This window comes from Trachymyrmex septentrionalis, unplaced genomic scaffold (genome assembly GCF_001594115.1).
Source record: "Trachymyrmex septentrionalis isolate Tsep2-gDNA-1 unplaced genomic scaffold, Tsep1.0 scaffold19, whole genome shotgun sequence".
NCBI classification, from domain to species: Eukaryota; Metazoa; Arthropoda; class Insecta; order Hymenoptera; family Formicidae; genus Trachymyrmex; species Trachymyrmex septentrionalis.
In genome coordinates, this window is record NW_017305071.1 from 409,929 (window position 1) to 429,430 (window position 19,502).

The 19,502-nt window shown below is 34.6% G+C and overlaps 3 protein-coding genes across 6 annotated transcripts in view; 2 read left to right on the forward strand and 1 right to left on the reverse strand.

The window, feature by feature from the left end:
- The window catches only part of LOC108746857 (transmembrane protein 242), a 5,761-nt gene extending 2,497 nt beyond the window's left edge, over positions 1–3,264 (reverse strand). The window contains exons 1-3 of one of the 2 annotated variants that reach the window (XM_018483891.1): positions 3,102–3,264; positions 2,084–2,460; positions 974–1,176 (exon numbers count right to left, since the gene is read on the reverse strand). In XM_018483891.1, the coding sequence (XP_018339393.1) occupies positions 1,171–1,176; positions 2,084–2,460; positions 3,102–3,171 (453 nt within the window). In that variant the 5' untranslated portion in view covers positions 3,172–3,264 and the 3' untranslated portion in view covers positions 974–1,170. Of the gene's footprint in view, positions 1–973; positions 1,177–2,083; positions 2,461–3,101 lie in introns of those variants that run through there. The other variant, XM_018483890.1, reaches the window with a different exon arrangement.
- A 1,461-nt stretch (positions 3,265–4,725) lies between these two features.
- LOC108746851 (rap1 GTPase-GDP dissociation stimulator 1) lies at positions 4,726–7,707 on the forward strand. The gene is made up of 9 exons (XM_018483875.1): positions 4,726–4,876; positions 4,972–5,205; positions 5,432–5,598; positions 5,709–5,940; positions 6,125–6,271; positions 6,337–6,732; positions 6,827–6,959; positions 7,030–7,295; positions 7,369–7,707. Exons 1-9 carry the CDS (start codon positions 4,726–4,728, stop codon positions 7,479–7,481), a joined length of 1,839 nt encoding a protein of 612 aa, XP_018339377.1. The 3' UTR covers positions 7,482–7,707.
- Positions 7,708–8,409: 702 nt separating this feature from the next.
- Positions 8,410–16,265, forward strand: LOC108746850 (protein transport protein Sec24A). 3 transcript variants are annotated; one of them, XM_018483872.1, is made up of 15 exons: positions 8,410–8,565; positions 9,113–9,274; positions 9,614–10,716; positions 10,844–10,999; positions 11,105–11,220; positions 11,389–11,491; positions 11,624–11,753; positions 11,853–11,962; positions 12,091–12,706; positions 12,875–13,204; positions 13,271–13,381; positions 13,508–13,680; positions 13,767–14,102; positions 14,236–14,339; positions 14,512–16,264. In XM_018483872.1, exons 2-15 carry the CDS (start codon positions 9,133–9,135, stop codon positions 14,624–14,626), a joined length of 3,645 nt encoding a protein of 1,214 aa, XP_018339374.1. In that variant the 5' UTR covers positions 8,410–8,565; positions 9,113–9,132; the 3' UTR covers positions 14,627–16,264. The 3 variants fall into 3 exon arrangements, with proteins under 3 accessions (XP_018339374.1, XP_018339375.1, XP_018339376.1); XM_018483873.1 differs by having other exon boundaries at positions 11,627–11,753; XM_018483874.1 differs by lacking the exon at positions 9,113–9,274 and having other exon boundaries at positions 14,512–16,265.
- Positions 16,266–19,502: the final 3,237 nt, after the last annotated feature.

Sequence of the window (19,502 nt, forward strand, 5' to 3'; positions counted from 1 at the left end):
AAATAAAAATACCGTAGATAACCGATGACTCATGCGGCATGGTAATAATAGTTACATAAAGTTATATATACATACAACAAACACAATGTGTAAATAATTGATCACTTACGTAATATTTAATGCAGATATTAAAGTCGATTGTTCTTAACATATAAATACTTAACATATTTTGATAATATCCGATAGATAACGACTTCGGAAAAAAACATGCGACTGTTAATTTCCATAATACAATTTAATTTCTAACATGTAAATTTTTTTTATGCATCGCTGATTGTTTACTATTGTATCGCCTGTTGTGCAATTCTCCTTATTTCAAGATCACCTTTGTACTTTCCATCGCTTTCTTCACAAATATATCAAGTTTCACGTTCTTTTAACGTGATTTATCTTGTGTTGATAGCGTGATCGTATATATCATTTTTGTAAGATATTATGTTGTAAAACTCACCAAATATTTTACCAACAGAGCGTATAATCTATTATTACGTGACTTTACTAAAATAAGCTTATTCACATATTTATCTCATCAACAGAACGAAGCAAAAGATATGTTATAAATATAATAAATTTTTAATCTTTTTTTCGCAATAAATTATTTGCAGTTCTATTATATACAAAAAAACCTAGTAAAATATAAATATTACCATGAAATAGAACCATGAAAAAGTCAATATTACACAAAAACATAAGTAACCTAGATTTTTTGTTAAATAATAAAATATCTTAGATAAATATCAAGATATTTGACATGCGCACCCATCTACCCACACACACACACACACACACACATACACGCGCGCGCGCGCGCGCACCACACAACAGTTATATGGTAAAAAAAAAATTTGGCTTATATAAATTATTGATTGTTGTGCGTCATTATTCTGTGAATCGAAAAAGAAATAACGTTTGGTAATTTTTATTAAATATACCTAAATACAATATACAAAATTTTTCATATATTCATTTTCAGCAGTTTAATTTACAATTTCATGAAACTTGTCAAATGACTTTTTTATTCCTATTCGCATTACTATTCATGCATGCAGTAAACCCGTGATCCAATCTTACGATCCCCAGTCATACGATCCTAATTAAGCAATTCGAATGCTGCTATAAGCGTGTCAATTATGACCAGTATAGTTCCAGAACAAGATATCACATATACATTTATTCCTGCCAAAATTTATAAAATTATCACATCATTCAGCCTAAATATATTTATGATATTTTTACAGTGTAAATTTTGATATAAAAAATTATAATATGAATTTGGACAATCAAGAAGATAAATCTAATTAAACAAGAGAAATCCTGAATTCGGTCAAAGCAGATCTTAGTGCTTAAATATTTCTGTGTGAATTTATATACATATTTGATTCGGCAAATGCGCATCGAAATCTTTTTCGATCTTAAAACGCAACTATGAATAGCAGTAGAATAGTAATGTTACTGCTCTTACTAAATTAACGAGTAATTTTTATGCTAATAAAATCATTTAAATGTTAACGAGTACTCTAAATAATTCAATATTTTGATAAGAATATTTTGAAATCAAAATATTCTCAATCGAAATTTGTATCCGAATTCCGATTGAGATTTATTTTTTGGAATAAATTATTTATAGATTCTTGTCGATCGAAATTCATATCATAATCGTGTAAAAAAAATTTTAAGAAAAAAATCGCTGTATGTTTCAAGTCTATAACTTCTATAACTTCATTAAAAATAAATAAAATCAAAACAGGATTTTAAAGATAAAAATCTCTACTTTCAGAAGATTATAATTTTTTTAGTGTCTATGAGTTTAATCATTTTTACACACAGAAAACTATGATTTTCTTTATTTGAATTTTTGGTTAAGTACCTGTTGTAAACAATTTAATCTTAATGTTCTAATTGTAAGGTACTCCAAGAAAAGATTGAGAATTGACAGACTTGAGAGTTTTTCTTTATCATATATAAATACACACACATATAAATGTATATTAATCCTCAATATTTCTATTTAAGTATCTTAGACATTTTAAATTTCCAGAAAAATTGAAATATCTAATATTTTAATTAGATTATGTAACTATACCTTTTTATTTTGTCCCCAATCGTCAGAAATATATGTCAATAGATCTGTCAAACCCTCAAACTCTGTTCTGCTTTGAGGTGGGTCATTTTTAGGTATTTTTGGTAGTAGAGAGCCCATCTTGAATCTAAATTCCTCTGCATTAGTAGCTCCAGAGAGTTTCCAGATTCCATAAAAAAATAAACTACATCCTGTGATAGCATATAATGTACCCCAGCCAAGGGCTCTTATAGCTAATGAGGCTCCAGTTTCAGGAATTCCTTTCATACCAGAAATTCCATCTCCAAAATGTTTTGGATCTTGCTTTCTGGTTGCCGCTACTGTCCTGGCAAATCCAGCGAGGGCAGAAATACTTGCAACAGTGCTTAAAAATACTGTAGCTATAAAAATAGCAATAAGATATTTATTAAAAGAAGTTGCACAAATATTAACAGAAAAAGAAATTTGATTATCAATTAAAAATAAAATTATCATGATAGAACTGCAGTGCGACAATTATCAGATAAAAAGATTAAAATATTAACGTCATATCTTAAATAAATCGATTCAACAAAGAATATATACATAAACAACAAGAATATATATTGTATTATTTAAAACATCTAAAATCTGACCGTTTATTGGCGTTCTCTTATCATATTTGTTTTTAAAATATTAATTTTGGACAGTCATGAAAAGCATCATTCACAATTAAAATATTTTATTTTTCATGAATTGATTTCTAAAAATTTTTTGTTTATATCTATCAAATGTATTATGCTGTGCAAAGATTAATGCAATTTAGCAAAACAAAGTTAAGCCGACTAATTGATTTCCATAAACAATTGAAAAATATTGTAACTTCTTATTATATATTGATAGCATATGTCAAGCAGCAAAGCATTGTTGTAATTTTCTTTTTTTAATTTATTATCAGGACAAATGATAAGAGCCAGAGCATGGTCACACTCGTAAAAGTGAGGTTAATTTGCAGCAAGCAACTTATACGCAAGCAAATATTCCTTTCTTAAATAAAATGTACCATAAATTTTCTCCTTTAATTTTTCAGACTTCGTTGCGGACGTTTCTACAGTATCATTCGATTTCGCCATCACGTTACACTTATAGAAGAAATCAATTGTTAGGGTTTGCCATTTTTAAAGCCCACTCGTAATCTCGATTGGCGGTAACATGAAAAAGATGCTTACGATTGACTATATAACTATAGACTGCTAGTTGGCTTTCTCACGCCATACCAACATAAAAAGTGCCCCCGCCAATGAAATGGCGAATCTCGGTACTTCGATGATACATCGTTAATTCACGTACAGTACAAATCTAAGTTTACCAGTTCAATGCTTGATATATATTTCAATTTCATAAATTAAAGAAAAGAAGTTACTACCTGGGTTTAGACGAAATCGTCGTCATTTCGATGGCGAGTGCCATATAAAATTAGAAGAAGATCAAAGAAAAAGAAAGAAATTAATAATAACATTTTACTTCGAAATAAAATTATTTTATGAAGGAAAATGGATCACAATATCTAAACAAAAAAATTTTTGAAGACGCACGTTAACGAAGGCTGTAATTTTTAGCGGCCAATAATGTAACATTATTTGTATAACTATATTGAACATTACAATTACATTTATATAGCTATTAAATAATATATATATATATATATTTATTTATTAAAACTGTTAATAAATAAATAATAACTTGTTATCTATATTTTACTATTGTGTGTTAAATTTATACATACATATTTTATTTCGATTCTGCATTTTACCTAATAAAATAATGCAACATATGTCATATTCTATCTCTCTCTTTCTTTCTGTTTTATCGTAACGTGTTTCAATTTTTTTGCCATTTCACTGGCGGAGGTACGCACAATGTTTGCTATGCGAGTCTCTTTCATAGTTATATGCTTATACCTTTATATTGTCCCTAATTGCTTACAATCGATAAAGTAGTTGAAATTATGCTGAAATCAGGGGCGCGATTTGTAACTGTTTTATACGGCACATATCTACCGACAGTTGTCGAGGTTGCGCAGCTTTTTCACTATATAAAATTATCTGCAACTGTAACGACAACTGTCGGTAGGCGTGTAAAGTACTATAAAAACGATTAAGGAATCGCACCTCAGATATTTCTTGACAAGACGGATCTACTGGTCTAAAGACCCTTGCAATTCTCTGATTGTGCGCAGTCTCTTACAAATTACAATGGGCGAGTTCAAGTCGTTGATCGTTCATTGCGGTTGGACATGCTTATCGAGCGAATGAGTATGATTGGTTCTTACCAAGTGGATCCAACTGGATCCAACCAATCATGTTTAATTGCTCGGCGAGCAGACCAAGTCGCTGCTAGCCGCTTTGCCGACTTGAACTCGCCCGTTGACATTAAAGTAGAGAGAAGAATTCGATTATACATTTATACATTAAAATAAAGATTTCCGAATCTTCTTTTTTTTTGGTATTTGGTTCAAAGATCGTGAGGGAGGTACGTTATTTTTGGGTGCGAGTCCTGCGGAATCTGCGGCGTGGATACCAGCGGATGTTTGCTTGATAAAAATGGAAGGTAAATCGCTGTCATATTCCACTCCATCCCTTTTCTCGTCAGGCTATTTTTGGAAAGGCAATACAGTAAATCTTTCAATGTACATTACAGGCGAGACGAAGCACAATATCGACAAACTCGTCGACGATTTGAAATGTGTCGTGAGACTCGAAGCCTCGCAAGAGGAATGCCCCAATATTGTTCAGATACTGGATTCTGTAGTAAATGTTAGCAAAACGTCGATCGGAGGTATAGCTGGATGATTCAACTAGACTAAACGCTGTAACTGGGTGTCAGTATCATATGGTGCGAAATTGTTATTGAATACTAACGGATGATTTCAGAGACTACTGAGTTAGTCATTGACGAAGTTTTCCTAACGCTACTTAGGCACAAATCTAAACAAATCATAGCAAAGACTGCAAAAGCTATTGCGGAAATAGCAAAGACTGATCGAGGGAGAGAGAAATGTACCAGTTTTGAATTGATACGGACCTTGATTGATTTGCTAAAGGAAGAAGATGTAGACATATTGACACAGACTTCCAGAGCTCTAGGAAACATCTGCTATGAGAATGGTTGTTGTAGTAGTTTTACATTTACATGATAGAATTTTTATTACATATTTATGTATAGTTTCGAAATAATGGTTCATAAGATTTTAAAGCTTTGATATTTAAAGGAATATTTTTATATCAAGTATTTAGAAATGATATTTAAAGGGATATTTACATATTAGGTGTTTATAAATGTACGTAAGTTTCATATTAATAAAAAAGTTAATAATAAACATTTATGTTACAGAGACTGGTAAAAATCTGGTGGCAGAACAGGATGGTTTGAAAGTAATTCTAGCACTACTGAAGAAAGGAATTGCCCTAGGTAATGTTGAAGGTGCGAGCTTCTTGAGGAATGTGTCTGCTGGAGTTTTATTGAATTTTTTGGTGGATCAGGAAATGTTATACAGAAAGGTAAATTTTTTGAAAATATATTTGTACATTGTAATTGACAATCAATGGTGATATTGCAAAATAGAAAGTAACAGCAAGCGATAATTTTATTGTAAGATATACTTTACCAGGCACTAGAGGAGGATATGGTACCAATTATTTGCAGTATTTTAGAAGAAGATGGAATAAATGGTGATGAATCAGCAGTACAAGTGTTACTCACTCTTGGCATATTGAACGACGTGAATATTATATTTCTCAATGAGAGATTGACAAGAGTTTTGGTTGATATACTGGCTAGTGACACTTCCTCTGAGCTATCTGAGATGTGTTTAGAAATTTTACATGGCCAAGCAGAAGATGGTAAAACAGTAATTTTATAATTGAAATTAAATTAATTTAAATTGCTTAAATTAAATTAATTGGAATTATGCTGATTGAATATTTCAGTATAATTAGTCTTAGTAAAGTAAATTCACAAAATTGGATTCAAGTTCAAAATTGAATTAAGTTGAAGAGTAATAGCTTAATAATATAATTCCATTAGAAAATGCGAAGCTGTTATTGGCTAAGGCAGGAGTGTGTGAGTTGCTCCTGAAACTGTTAGAGAAACATGGTCCACAATGCACTGACGAAGAAACGCGGTCGATTCTTAAAGTCGCCTGTAACTTGATTGTTTTGATTTTAACTGGAGGTGAGTTCTAGGGGAAAATTCAAATGCAAGTTTTAATGATTCTAACAAACATACTCTGTACTTAGATGATAGCATGAATTTCCTTTACGATGATGGCAAGGGTCCTGTATACAAGAAATTGATAGAATGGCTAGAGAGTATTGACGAGGATTTGCAGATCACCGCCGTTTTGGCCATGGGCAACGTTGCGCGGACTGACATACATTGCAAGCGCATGGTGGAACAGGGTATTCATCGGAAGTTGTTAAAAATTCTCGAAAGAAATGGCAACAAATCTGGCGATATTAGATGTCAGCACGCCTTACTCAGCGCATTACGCAACCTCGTTATACCTGCGGACAATAAATCGTTAATTCTTGCCGATGGTTTGATCGATGTACTGTATCCAATGCTGGAGATTCCTACCTATCCTGTCGTTTTCAAATTGCTGGGAACGCTTAGGATAGTCATAGACGGTCAAAGTAAGAGGTCGTAAGCTTTTTTTAAAAATTAAAGCAGTATTTATTATATTCATAATGAATAATATGATAATTAAGATAGAGTTTCTTGTTTTAGAAGAAGCAGCAATTTATTTAGGACGAAGAGAGGACTTGATTAAACGGGTAGTTGAGTGGTGCAGTACTGAGGATCACCCTGGTGTCCAGGGTGAAGCCAACCGATTAATCGCCTGGCTAATAAATAATAGCAGGTTCGTTTTCTATGGCTTAGTGATACGAAGTTCCTAAACCTAGTTCCAATACTTTATATACAATTTTTAGGGACAAGCAGGTTGCTTTGTCAATTATCAAGTACGGTGCGGTGCAGCATCTAGTAGGTATGCTTTTAGCGCAACACACGCTAATGCAAAACGAAGCAATTATGGGTCTTAATTTACTGACTGTAATTTGTCCGACGGAATCTGAAGAGCTACTGATCAAAGCAGATTTCGGACGCAATATGTGCGAATTGTTTGCACGTTCCCGTGAGCTTGACGTACACATCATGCTAAACGCGTTATCGTTATTGAATCGCGCCCTGGAATTAGGTATCCCAAAGATCTATCCAGAAAAGAAAGAATTATTTAATCGACCGACAATTTTACATGCCGTCTGTTTTAGACCAACTGAAGGAGCATCTTACGAGCTACGGATTAGCTAATGCATGCAAATTGCAATGCCATATAAATGAAAACACCGTCACGGAGTTACAGACTCGAGTTACCAATTCGTGAGCGGCGCTGGGCACCGCCTTGGAAACTAACTAAGGATAATAATGATGATGATGATGATGACAATGACCAATTCCAAAACGCGTTCTTATGCGCTGCCATTCCCTACATTGTTGTATCTTCCATCATTCCAAAGAACCAAGAAATGCAATCTTCAATGACCAAACCGTTCCCAACTTGAGCCACAGATTGCAAAACATATTTTATTTATCGAGAAATATATATTCTATTGATGTACATATTCTATTAATGCTATTGCAATTGATTTTCCTATTATAAGATCTTCGTGAAAACGAAAATTGAGCAATTAGTGACTTGAATATTCACTTCAGGACGCATGTTATATTTTTTTATGGATTGTCCATAGCGTTATTATTTAAAAACACTGTTGATGCAATTGCTCAATGATTGTTCGCACAAAAAGTAATGAGAATCGATCAAACTCCGATTCTCTCATTTAGTGATTAACTTATCACACAATACATATTTTATTAACAAAAGTTGTTTTTTAACGTATTAAAAAAAAAAAAAAAAGATTAGATCAGAGATAATAAATTGATTAGAATTTGTTTTTTGAATAATTCTAGTGATTGAATTAATCGCCGAATAAATTAAAATATAATTAAAATCACTAATTAGAGAATCAGTAATTTAAATCAAATGGCAAAATTGCTCGAAGCAAAATTTGTCTGATTTTATAATTGTGAAATAAATAAAATAATTTTCTATTAACTAATGATAATTGTCTATTAGAAAAATAGGTATAGATGGGTTTTTAACAAGTTGATCGCCGATTAGCTAATTAGAATTTGTCGCTCTGTGCAAAAGCAACGTCAACATCATCAACCCTGACCGGACTTCGCAAATCGCAATGCCATCTGGTCAATCTGGTCACGTCACGTGCCACAGTTCATGGCGCAGCGGTCGCGCGAGCTGCCACGTAATGTTGTGTGTGCCGTTCGTTCGTTCATGAATCGCTGCTATTAGGATTCATCTTGTGGTGCTGCGTGGAGGCGAACGGCAACGAGGGCGATGCACGAGCCTGCGTCTATCCGTTTCTAATTTTTGGCTACACATTAGTACGAAGGTAGGCAGGTCCTTCGAACGTTTCAAGTCCGTCCTCTGCATTTTAACCTTTCAACACGCTGACAATGCGCTTTGGCTATCCAAACGTCAACCTACTGATCTATATATCTCTTCTTGTAGATTATTAAGATGGAAATTTCTCTGCAACGAAATTTCATCCTCTCGTACCGATCTGTCTAATCTTTAACAATCTTTTACAACATCTTGCAGCTTCTGTGTATCTTTAGCTGAGCTTGGATCTGAGATTGGGAATTGTTACTTAGATCTGTAATTTGGTAGTACTGTATGATTCTTGTTGTTGCTGGGGATAAATGCAGTTAACTGAATTTTTTTTTTTTGTGACGTTTGAATTAGAAATTAAATTGAAAATTTAAAGTAGTTGACTTACACTGTGTTGCTGTTGTATATCTCACATCTTGGATACTAACATTGATGTATTAACATTGATTAATTTATAATTTTTTATATTATAATATAGAAATTTATGTCTTTAAAAGCATGTTATTTAACTAAATAAAAAAGTTCCTCAATAATGTATTTCGTTTCAGTGAATTGTTAAAGCAACAAAATGTCACAGTCAAGCGGTTACCAGTATCCATTGTACACAGATTCTAACAATCCTTTGAAAAATGAACCACCTCCTATAGTAAATGGTCAAAATCCTGCATCTCAGCAAAATGGAATGCAGTCTCCTCAGTTCAATCTAACTGGCAAGTTTTTGGAATATACAATGAAGAAATTTTATTTTCTAAGAAAATATATTATTATAATTTTTCTTTTACACAATGCTTTTTTATTGACAATGGTTAAATTTTATTGACAATTCTTAAAGGTGGTAGCATTGCTCTTGAAAATGAACAATGTGAAAATATATGATCAATCTTGTTATCTTTTAATCTTTTAATTTTATTTCTAAAAATAAAATGGATAATAGTTAATAAGAAAAGCATTTTGTAAACTTTATACTTTAACATAAAGTGATTTGTCTTAACATTTAATTAGTTTCGTCTAAAAAGTTTGCTTGAAACACAATTCAAATGTTTTTATAGGTACACCATCATCACAGTCGTCGCGTGATCCATCCAGGGAGACTTCTAGAGATCCATCACCAACTCAATATCTTCACAACCAATATCGGCCTCAGTTGCCACGACCGCCAATGTCACCAATAAATAGACGTCGGAACGCTAATGTGTTGCCTCCGCCACCTAGAACATCACAACCTTATAGTCCTGCAAATCTCTATAATGCTCACAGCCAGAATGTTGCTAGCACTCACGAGAACATTGCAGTCGGTACATCTTCAATCGCCTTTGTGTCTCAACCTAGCCAAGAAATTCAACATCGACCCATGATTCCTTCAAATCAGATGCCTCCAATAGCAAAAAATTTGACTCCAGTGTCTGCACCATCAACGTTTGCGGATACTATTAAACCAGAGCCAGCTAAAATGAACCAAAGCTATCAATGGGCAACTAATCCCCCACCTACTAACATTCCGCAGGGTACTATAGGCGTTCCTGGTGTATCCAGTAGCATTGATAAGACTAGTCATGTCTCAACGGATCAAACTACGGAAAGTCAAACATCCTTTGCTAGAGTAAATAAGATTTCGGCATACAATCAAGGACATTCTATCCCTCCACCCGCATCCAATGTTAATCTACCTCCTTCGAACGTCACTCATTTAAATCAAAACAGTTATGTACAGCAAGAACCAGTGAGTTCTGGTATACAACCACCAAGGACTCAAAACATTCAAGCACAATCAACGATTAGTCCTGAAAGCTTAAGTAATCCACAACTCAGATATGGAAGTCAACAGAATATATCCAATGCATCGTCAATGCCAAATTCAAGCACGCAAAATTTATTCTATAATGCACAAGCCCATAATGTAGGCCCACGAAATCTTCATGATTATAGTTCTCAACCTATGAAATCTCAAAATTTACTTACTGGTTATATGGATCCTACGGGATTGGGAAGTAATTGTCAAGGTCAGAATATACATCAAAATTTAGCTGGTCAGAGGAAATATCCGCAACAAGACACTGCCAATACCATGATGCTACCGCCTTCAGGAGGTAATCAGTTACAAGGTGCAAGATTACCTCCATCAGGAATACCTCCTCTTCCAGGACTGCAGACGGTAATAGAATCTAAGAATAAAATGTTTATGCAATAGAATCAAATTTAATTAATCTTTTATATTTTCTTCATAAAGTAATATATTTTTGCAACATTAATATACAGAGTTTAATTTTTGTTATTTTTAGTATGACTCTCGGTCGCAATATCCTAGCCCAATGACAAACGTACCATTAGACTCGTCTAATAGAAGGTATCCCAATATGTACCCAGACCAATTAAATCAATTAAATAATCAGATGAGCAATTTGAACGTCACACAAGTTGGCTACAACAAAATATGGGTAATTATTTTTATTGAAAGTATGTATTAAAATATGTATTTTTATTGAAATATATACAATTATATACTTATAATACATTCTTTAATATATTAATATAATTTTTAGGGGATGGAATCGATAGATCTCTTGCAATGCCGAAATATACTGCCACCTGAAAAAGTCGAACCACCAAAGATCAAGTTAAATCAGGAATTCCTGGATTCCGTAAATTGTAATCCTGAGTAAGTTTTTTTTTATTTAAGATGTTAAATTACATTTCTATTGTATGGAAATTAAAATAAATAAAAACACGAACTAAAGATTTGAAAAATTTAAAACCATTGTTATTAAAACTATTTCAATATATAAATATAACTCTTATTAAAAGTATGTATGTGAAATGCTTACAGCATATTCAGGTGTACATTAACAAAAGTCCCAGAATCGAATTCGCTTCTACAGAAATCAAGATTACCATTCGGCGTACTAATACATCCTTTTAAGGATTTAAACGTAAGTAATGTACATGTAAAATAATGTTTATAATTTAAAATATACAACATATAGACAGAAGAACATGCTATTTCACTTTTTAGAAAGTCATGTAGAAATAAACTTTAGTAAAATTGTTATTATTTGTCGCAGCAGCATTTAGCAGTGATTCAATGCAATACGATCGTGCGTTGTCGAGCTTGCCGAACATATATCAACCCGTTTGTGTACTTCGTCGATTCGAAAAGATGGAAATGCAATCTCTGTTTCAGATTAAATGAACGTAATGAACATACTAAAATTTTTCATATCTTTATCATATAATTGCTTATATGTAATATCACATAACAAGAATTAGATATATAATTTACGTTTTGTGTAGTTCCCGAAGAATTTCAATTCGATCCTGTGACAAAATCGTACGGCGATCCATCACGACGGCCGGAAGTGAAAACCGGCACGATAGAGTTTATTGCGCCAAGCGAGTACATGGTTAATATTTGTTTACTGTAAAATAATCACCTATTCGTAATTACAAGTTATTTATTTACGTAATTAAAAATTATATACCTGTTTATGATACTTTGAGGGATTTAGTATTAACATACTGTGAATTATAGGTCCGTCCACCTCAGCCCGCTATCTATCTCTTTGTCATGGACGTTTCTCGTCTTGCGGTAGAAAGTGGGTATTTGCAGATAGTTTGCAATACGATCACCGATGAACTGTCGCGTCTCCCTGGCGACAGCCGCACTCAAATCGGTTTTCTTGCTGTTGATTCTACTCTGCACTTCTTCAGCATGCCCGATAACGTCTCGCAACCACATGAAATGGTCATGCTAGATATCGACGATGTGTTTCTACCGTGTCCAGAAAACCTAATTGTAAATCTGAAAGAACGTGAGGAGCTTGTTCGTGATCTTCTCGCCCAGCTTCCTATCAAATTCTGTGGCACTCATGATACTAATAGCGCTCTTGGTGCTGGTCTTCAAGCTGCCTACAAACTCCTCGCTGGTGTTGGAGGACGTATCACCGTTTTTCAAACGTGTTTGCCTAATATTGGTCCAGGGGCCTTGCAACCGAGAGAAGATCCCAGTACTAGAGTGAACAAAGACGTGCCACATCTTAATCCCGCAACAGATTTCTATAAAAGATACGCTCTGGATTGCAGTGGACACCACATTGCAATTGATCTATTCTTATTGAATAGTCAATACAGCGATCTGGCAACTTTATGTAAGTGAATCCATCTCGATTGCATATGATTATAATAATTTTGTATTGTAAATTTGCAAATAATTAATTTGATAATTGTAATTTTTTTCGTAATATACCTAATTATATATATTTTTTTAACATTGATAAATATCTCTTTTAACATTCGATGTTTTATTTATTTCACAGCATGCATGTCAAAATTTACGGGTGGTTGCATTTACCATCTGCCACTGTTCCGAGCATCGAAGTTACAGAATAGTGAAACTTTAGAAAGATTACTTCGTCGTTATTTGACGAGAAAGATTGGCTTTGAAGCGGTGATGCGGCTTCGTTGTACTCGTGGTCTCAGTATTCATGCCTTCCATGGCAGCTTCTTCGTTCGATCGACTGATCTCCTCTGCTTGCCAAATATTAATCCGGACGCCGGTTTCGGCATGCAAATCTCCATCGATGAAAATCTTTCCGATGTGCAGAGTGTATGCTTCCAAGCGTCTCTTCTGTATACTTCAAGCAAAGGTAATTAGTCTTGTCTTTTTTAGTGTCTTCATTGTAATGTTTCATATTTTTTATATTTTTCTAAAGGTGAGCGAAGAATTAGAGTACACACTCTATGCCTGCCTGTGGTGGCAAGTCTATCGGATGTATTGCATTCTGCAGATCAACAATGCATAGTCGGTTTATTATCAAAAATGGGTAAGTAAAATTCGTTGCTGTAAACTATAAATCCTTATGTAGCGTAATGTAAAAGTTTAATAATTATTTGTTAACTCTCCCATAATTAATTAATATTAAGAGACATTTCTTTAAATATCTCTATAGCTGTTGATCGATCGCTTCAGTCATCTTTATCAGATGCAAGAGAAGCATTAATAAACGTCGCTATTGACATCTTATCCGCGTACAAATTAGCACAATCTTCGAGCGGAGGAGGACTTATTGCTCCAGGAAGTTTAAAGCTGTTGCCATTATACATTATCGCATTGTTGAAAAGCGTAAATTATCAATAAATTTACACACATTTTCTACTTAAATATATTGTAGATATCGTCATTAAAATATTTTTATTTCGAATTTGCAGATAGCATTTAGATCCGGCACGAGCACGCGTTTGGATGATCGCATATTCGCTATGTTTCAATTAAAGACATTACCGTTAGCACAACTGATACAGGTGGTTTATCCTGATTTGTATCCCGTTCTCATGCTTGATGACCGCAATGCAAGGGACATTGACGGCAAAGTGTGTCCACAACCGCCTCGACTTAATTTATCTGCTGAGAAATTCGACAGCCGGGGCATCTTTCTTATGGATGCTGGCGATAGAATCTTTATTTATATTGGCAAGAATATCAATCCAATTTTCTGTACAAATATATTCGGCACTTCGGGATTTACATCTATTCCAGAGGAAATGGTAAATGTTTTATTACTTTTTCTCAGATATATATCCAAAGCTAAAAATCGAACTCTTATCGGATAACAATTTTTAATAACAGCCGCTGTAATAAAAATTTAATTTCACAATTACTCTTAATTTTGTCTTGCAGTACGAATTACCGGAATTGGATACAGTAGAAAGCGAACGGTTGCGAAACTTTGTATTTAGTTTACAAGAGGAAAAACCATACTACGTACCTGTACAAATTATCAGGTAAGTCAAGTGTTTTGGATTAATAAAAATAAATGTGTAAGATATTGTATAAAAATAAATGTGATTAGATATATGTTGATAGAAATTATAAATTTTCTTTAACTTTCGTAATGAATTTACCTGATATTTTCAATACAATATACATATTTTAATGTGACAAATTGTTTTTCAGGGACGATAGCCATTTTAGGACGTTATTCATCGAACGATTGATAGAGGATCGATTCGAATCTGCTCTTAGTTACTACGAGTTCTTACAACATCTCAAGACGCAGGTGAAGGAGTGACCAAGTTAAGGAATTTGTGCATGAGACCAACTCCTGCCGAAGTGTTAATCATCGGGTGATGGAATCATCGTAAAACAATCGCACAATTAAAAAATTGTGCGATCCGTTATAATTCATTAATTGATCATGGGTCATTCGGGATATTTTGGGACATGTCGCGTGATTCAAGATCTACTTATGCAGCAGTGACAGCCTTAATGAAAGACACTGACACATTTAAATAATATGATAGATTGTATAATTATTGTTATTATTATATTATATTATTGGTTATTTACCATCGGTAGCTTCATCATATAGACTTGCGTTTTTGTTGCGCGTATTCACTTGGGTTAAGCAATTTCTTCAACTCGTCCAGTAAATAATATGTAATTTTTTATTATTTTGTGTTATATCTACAACAGTTTTAATCTATGAGATTTATTTGTTCAGTAGGAAAATCTTTTTCACAATAGCAGTAATTCATTGAATAGCATCAGCATGACGATCATAGTCGATTTCCTCTATTCTAGAATCATGGGATCGAGCTTTTCTTTTATTCTAAGATATTAGTAGAAATGCCAATGTCCGCTGTATTTTACTTGCTTTCTTATCTACTCGCGATTATGTGGTAAATGCAAAAGCGAGAGAGAGAGAGAAAGAGAGAGAGAGAGAGAGAGAGAGAGAGCGCAGTGAAAAAAGAATCTTATGTTAGAGGAAAACAGTTGACTTGAAGTAGAAGAAATCGACTATTTTTTGATGAAGTTTGTATAGAATATTTTTTTTTAATTATGTTTCTGCATTCTTTCAATTTCTATGTCGAAATATCGCAATACGCAAGTGTTCTTACCTTAAAAAAAAATACCATCTTCAGAAAATCTTGAAAAATATTAGTTACGAGTAATTATATGCAATAGAAATGGAATTAAATAAGTGCAATTTTGCATTTGCAGTATAAGTAATATAATAAATGAAGATGCTTGCAGGCTGAGTGTCGCCAAACGAAGATGTGGTGATAAGTAATACGCTCCTGTAATTTAATCACCTGCAGGCAATAAAACATACGAAGAGGGAATAGTAACAAAACTCGTGAAAAAATTATATTGTCAGTCACTATGTCATTCCTTAGACGATGACATATTGTTAATTAAACATTGTAAAATTAAACTTTGCAGTGAGTAAAAGCGTAATAAATAATTTCGAACAGTCGACGAACATTGCAATTAAAATATCGTTTGAATTGCAATTGAATTAAGTAATTGTAAAAAAAAAAATATAGGAAAGGACAGAATGATTTCGCGCTAATGTAAAATATGAATCGATCGTTCGAGGCGTATAAACTCGCCTATAAAGGACTCTATAACAAAATAAAATAAATAATGGTAAATAATAGCACTAGCAAGTGTTAAGAAATAAACAAATGAATATTGTAAAATAATCGTACTACTCGTACTTTGTCATGCTGCCAAACGAATTTCTCCGGCGTAGTTCTTTTCTCACCATTTTACGATCCGCCGAAGTTAAAAGTAGCGTGTGACTTAGTTTATTATTTAATAATTATATATATGTGCATATATATATATATATAATTATACGGGAAGTAAATTGTACATTCGTTGTTATTTTCTTTACCATCCCCTACCCGTGTATACCGTTCGATTTTTTATAAATTATTAACTGTGTATTACAAGAATGCCTCGAACTCTTTAGTCCGCCATCCTTTTCGGATTATCAAAGTTTCCCTGATCTATGATCCTGAAACAATTACTGTTTTATTTTAATCTTATATACATACAATATAATATATTTAATATATATACAATATAAATATATGTAATATTATATATATAATCTTTTATATATATATAATGTGTGTGTATATATTTCATTGAGTATATATGTATAGAAAGTATTGGGTATTATAATGCAAATCCGTATCATTATGTAGATAACATCGACGTATCATAACTACCCCTACCCCGAATGGGCGATGTCGGCGTCGGCGTCGTTGCCGACGTCGACGTCGACGTTGACGTTGGAGGCGACGGCGTCGGCGCTGGGCGTTCGGCGCTCCGGAGGCGTCGGCCGCTTGACTGTGTTATCAGTAGTGGTGCCGTCGTCCGCGTGAGCAGGTGAAGGCCTTCGTCATAATAACTGCTCGACGACCTGGTAAGCCTTGTTTTGACTGGATCCCCTCCCCTTTTTTTCAAGTCCCGCATCGACCGGGCGGACGGCGCGAGATCCGCACCGCGATTTTTCCATCCCTTCTTCGTATATCCTCCACGGGTCGCGGCAGCCTCTCTCTTTCTTTCTCTCTCTTTCGTTGACGGTCAATCGTGGCTGATAAAACGTAGAATGGAATTTTCATCGAGATTCAAATAGAATAGTCAGTAGTAGGGGAAAAAGGAAAGGGAAGAGAAAAATAGACTTTGGATGCGTGACGTCTTGTGTTTAATAAATTCGTATTTCGGGGAATGCTATTGTATTCCCGATTTAACGTGCGTCGCTTGCTGATAAACTCGAAAACGATTCGTTTTATCGGCTGGAGTACATCCGAGTACATTTCTCGTTTACGATCCTGATTGCACAGCAGACGTAAATTAATTCAGCGAAAGATGGAGGCAATCACTGTGCATGCGAAGTGGTCCAAACGATAAGAGACGCAAATGTTCGCAAATTATTGAAAGGCTTAAATATATTCGTTTACACCTTTTATGAACCTTTTACCGAATTCTTTTTGCATTAAATGATTTTTCAGTCGATTTTTCAGAGTTTAAAATTAGATACTTCTTTAAAAAAAAAATTTAATTACGAATCAGTGGCATTTGCCGAGAAATTCTATACCACGGTTCAAGTATCCAATGTAAAACTTTGTAAACAAATACCGGACAGCTTGAGCGTTGGCGGAAGGTTAATTGGTTGGCTCCGAGTAAGACTATATTTAACAACAATCATCCAGGAGATGGGTATTATTCTATTCTTATCTTATCGTAGCCTCCCGCGGACACTTTCCCCTCTATTTTCGTAATAACAATATCAATCCCCACGGTCGTTTTCAGTTCAATTAGCACCCCTGTGCAATCCCCGGGTCGCTATTGCTTCATGGGTATTGAAATCTTTTTCCGAAACCCTCAGGGCATTCTACGTTCCTGTAGAATTCGCGTGTTTCGGTGTCCGGTGAAATAAATGGATTTCTCTCTCGACATGCTGTTTCGCACGGCTGACCTAATGACGACGCGATAATTGTACTCGACATACTCGGCGGCGCGAAGCTTGTTTACCGTGTCCATCGTATACCCGGAACGGCAAATATTTGCGAACGTATACGCGATTCTCAACTTTCCCGCTGTACCCAGCTGGGAGATCCGCGAGGAAATTGTATAAAAAAAAAAATGCGACACGATCTTAATTTGGTATTCACTCCTAAAAGAGACGTGCATTCCAAGGAGGACAAGGAAGTAAAAAAAACATCACATTGAAATAAATAATTTTAATTATGAATTCGGTCAATAATCGCTCAATACATATGATGTGAATTGATTATTTTAATTTTTTTTTATCTTCCTTGGGATAAGCGAGAGCTTTTTTCCCCTTTTCCGAGCTGTTGGAATCCATACCCACAACAACACACTTTATCTAAGGAATGTGTTATTGTGAAAGTTCTTAGGAGCATCCTCCGGACATCTTTAGAACTTCCTTAGAGGTCTATAATGCTGTACGGGTATCACACGCTGCGATCTCTCTTTCTCGCCTCCCAGGTAGAACAGAGTCATAATTAAGTCATAATGAGTGCTTTTCATTTAGTGACACAAGTCGACACAATGATGTCTACCTTACTCTCTAAGTGTCAAGAAAGATAGAATGGTGTTGAGTCAACTTGTGTCACTAAATAGAAAGCACCCAACCTACAAGGAACACACAGTAAAGAGAAAGTCAAGACAATTTTATTCTGACGTCATGGAAATCAAACTGATGATTTTTGGTTACAAAATTTGACCGTCTATTGACATTTATAAGAATCAAAATAAATCAATAAATAATAAACAGTCAAATTTTATAACACCAAAAATCATTATTTTGATTTTCATGTGACGTCAAAATAATAAAATTATTTTAACTTTTTCTTTACTCTCTTTTGCTCCTTAGATAAAAGTAAATTTATAAGTGACAAATAAGGAGATTAATGATAAGAGAGAAAGAGGGAGAGAGAGAGAGAGAGAGATATCTTTGTGATATATACTATTATACTAGTATAATAACTTCCGTACTCTACTTGAACTAATCATCTCGACGCGTCGAATCCCTGTAGTTAATTAATTAACGCTATTAATCTCGGCGGATCATCAATCTCCCAATCTCGATGACAATGCCGGATTCAATTCGGTCGCAACTCATTAATATCAGTCCTCGATTCCGACACGCGCCCAACCTTCGCCGCGCGTTCTTATTGTCACACTGTTGCTTCGTGCTCTTATCGCGCAATTGAATTCGATTCAACTCGCGCGTTGACTCTGGAGTATCTCTGATGAGTGCCGACGGCAGTTTGAGATACCGAGCCCGGCCCCGGAAAACAATAGCGACTGGTGGCGACGTTCAGCCACGTGTTGGCTCGGGTCAAAAGTTCACGTCCCCGAACCCTCTCGCATAGCGACACGACACTCGGTGCGTCTCGCATTTCGCGTTTTCGAAATACGTATTATAACATATATCAATTTCGGATCCGCGTCAAAACCCACACCCAGGTCGCTGGAGAGCGGAAGAAAAAAAGGAAGAGAGAGAGAGAGAGAGAGAGAGAGAGAGAGAGAGAGAGATCGATACGTATCAGTGGAGAGATGCCACCTCGAAGCCATTTGTATGTAAAAAGCGCGCGCGCGGAAGCACGCGCCGCCCGAATTCG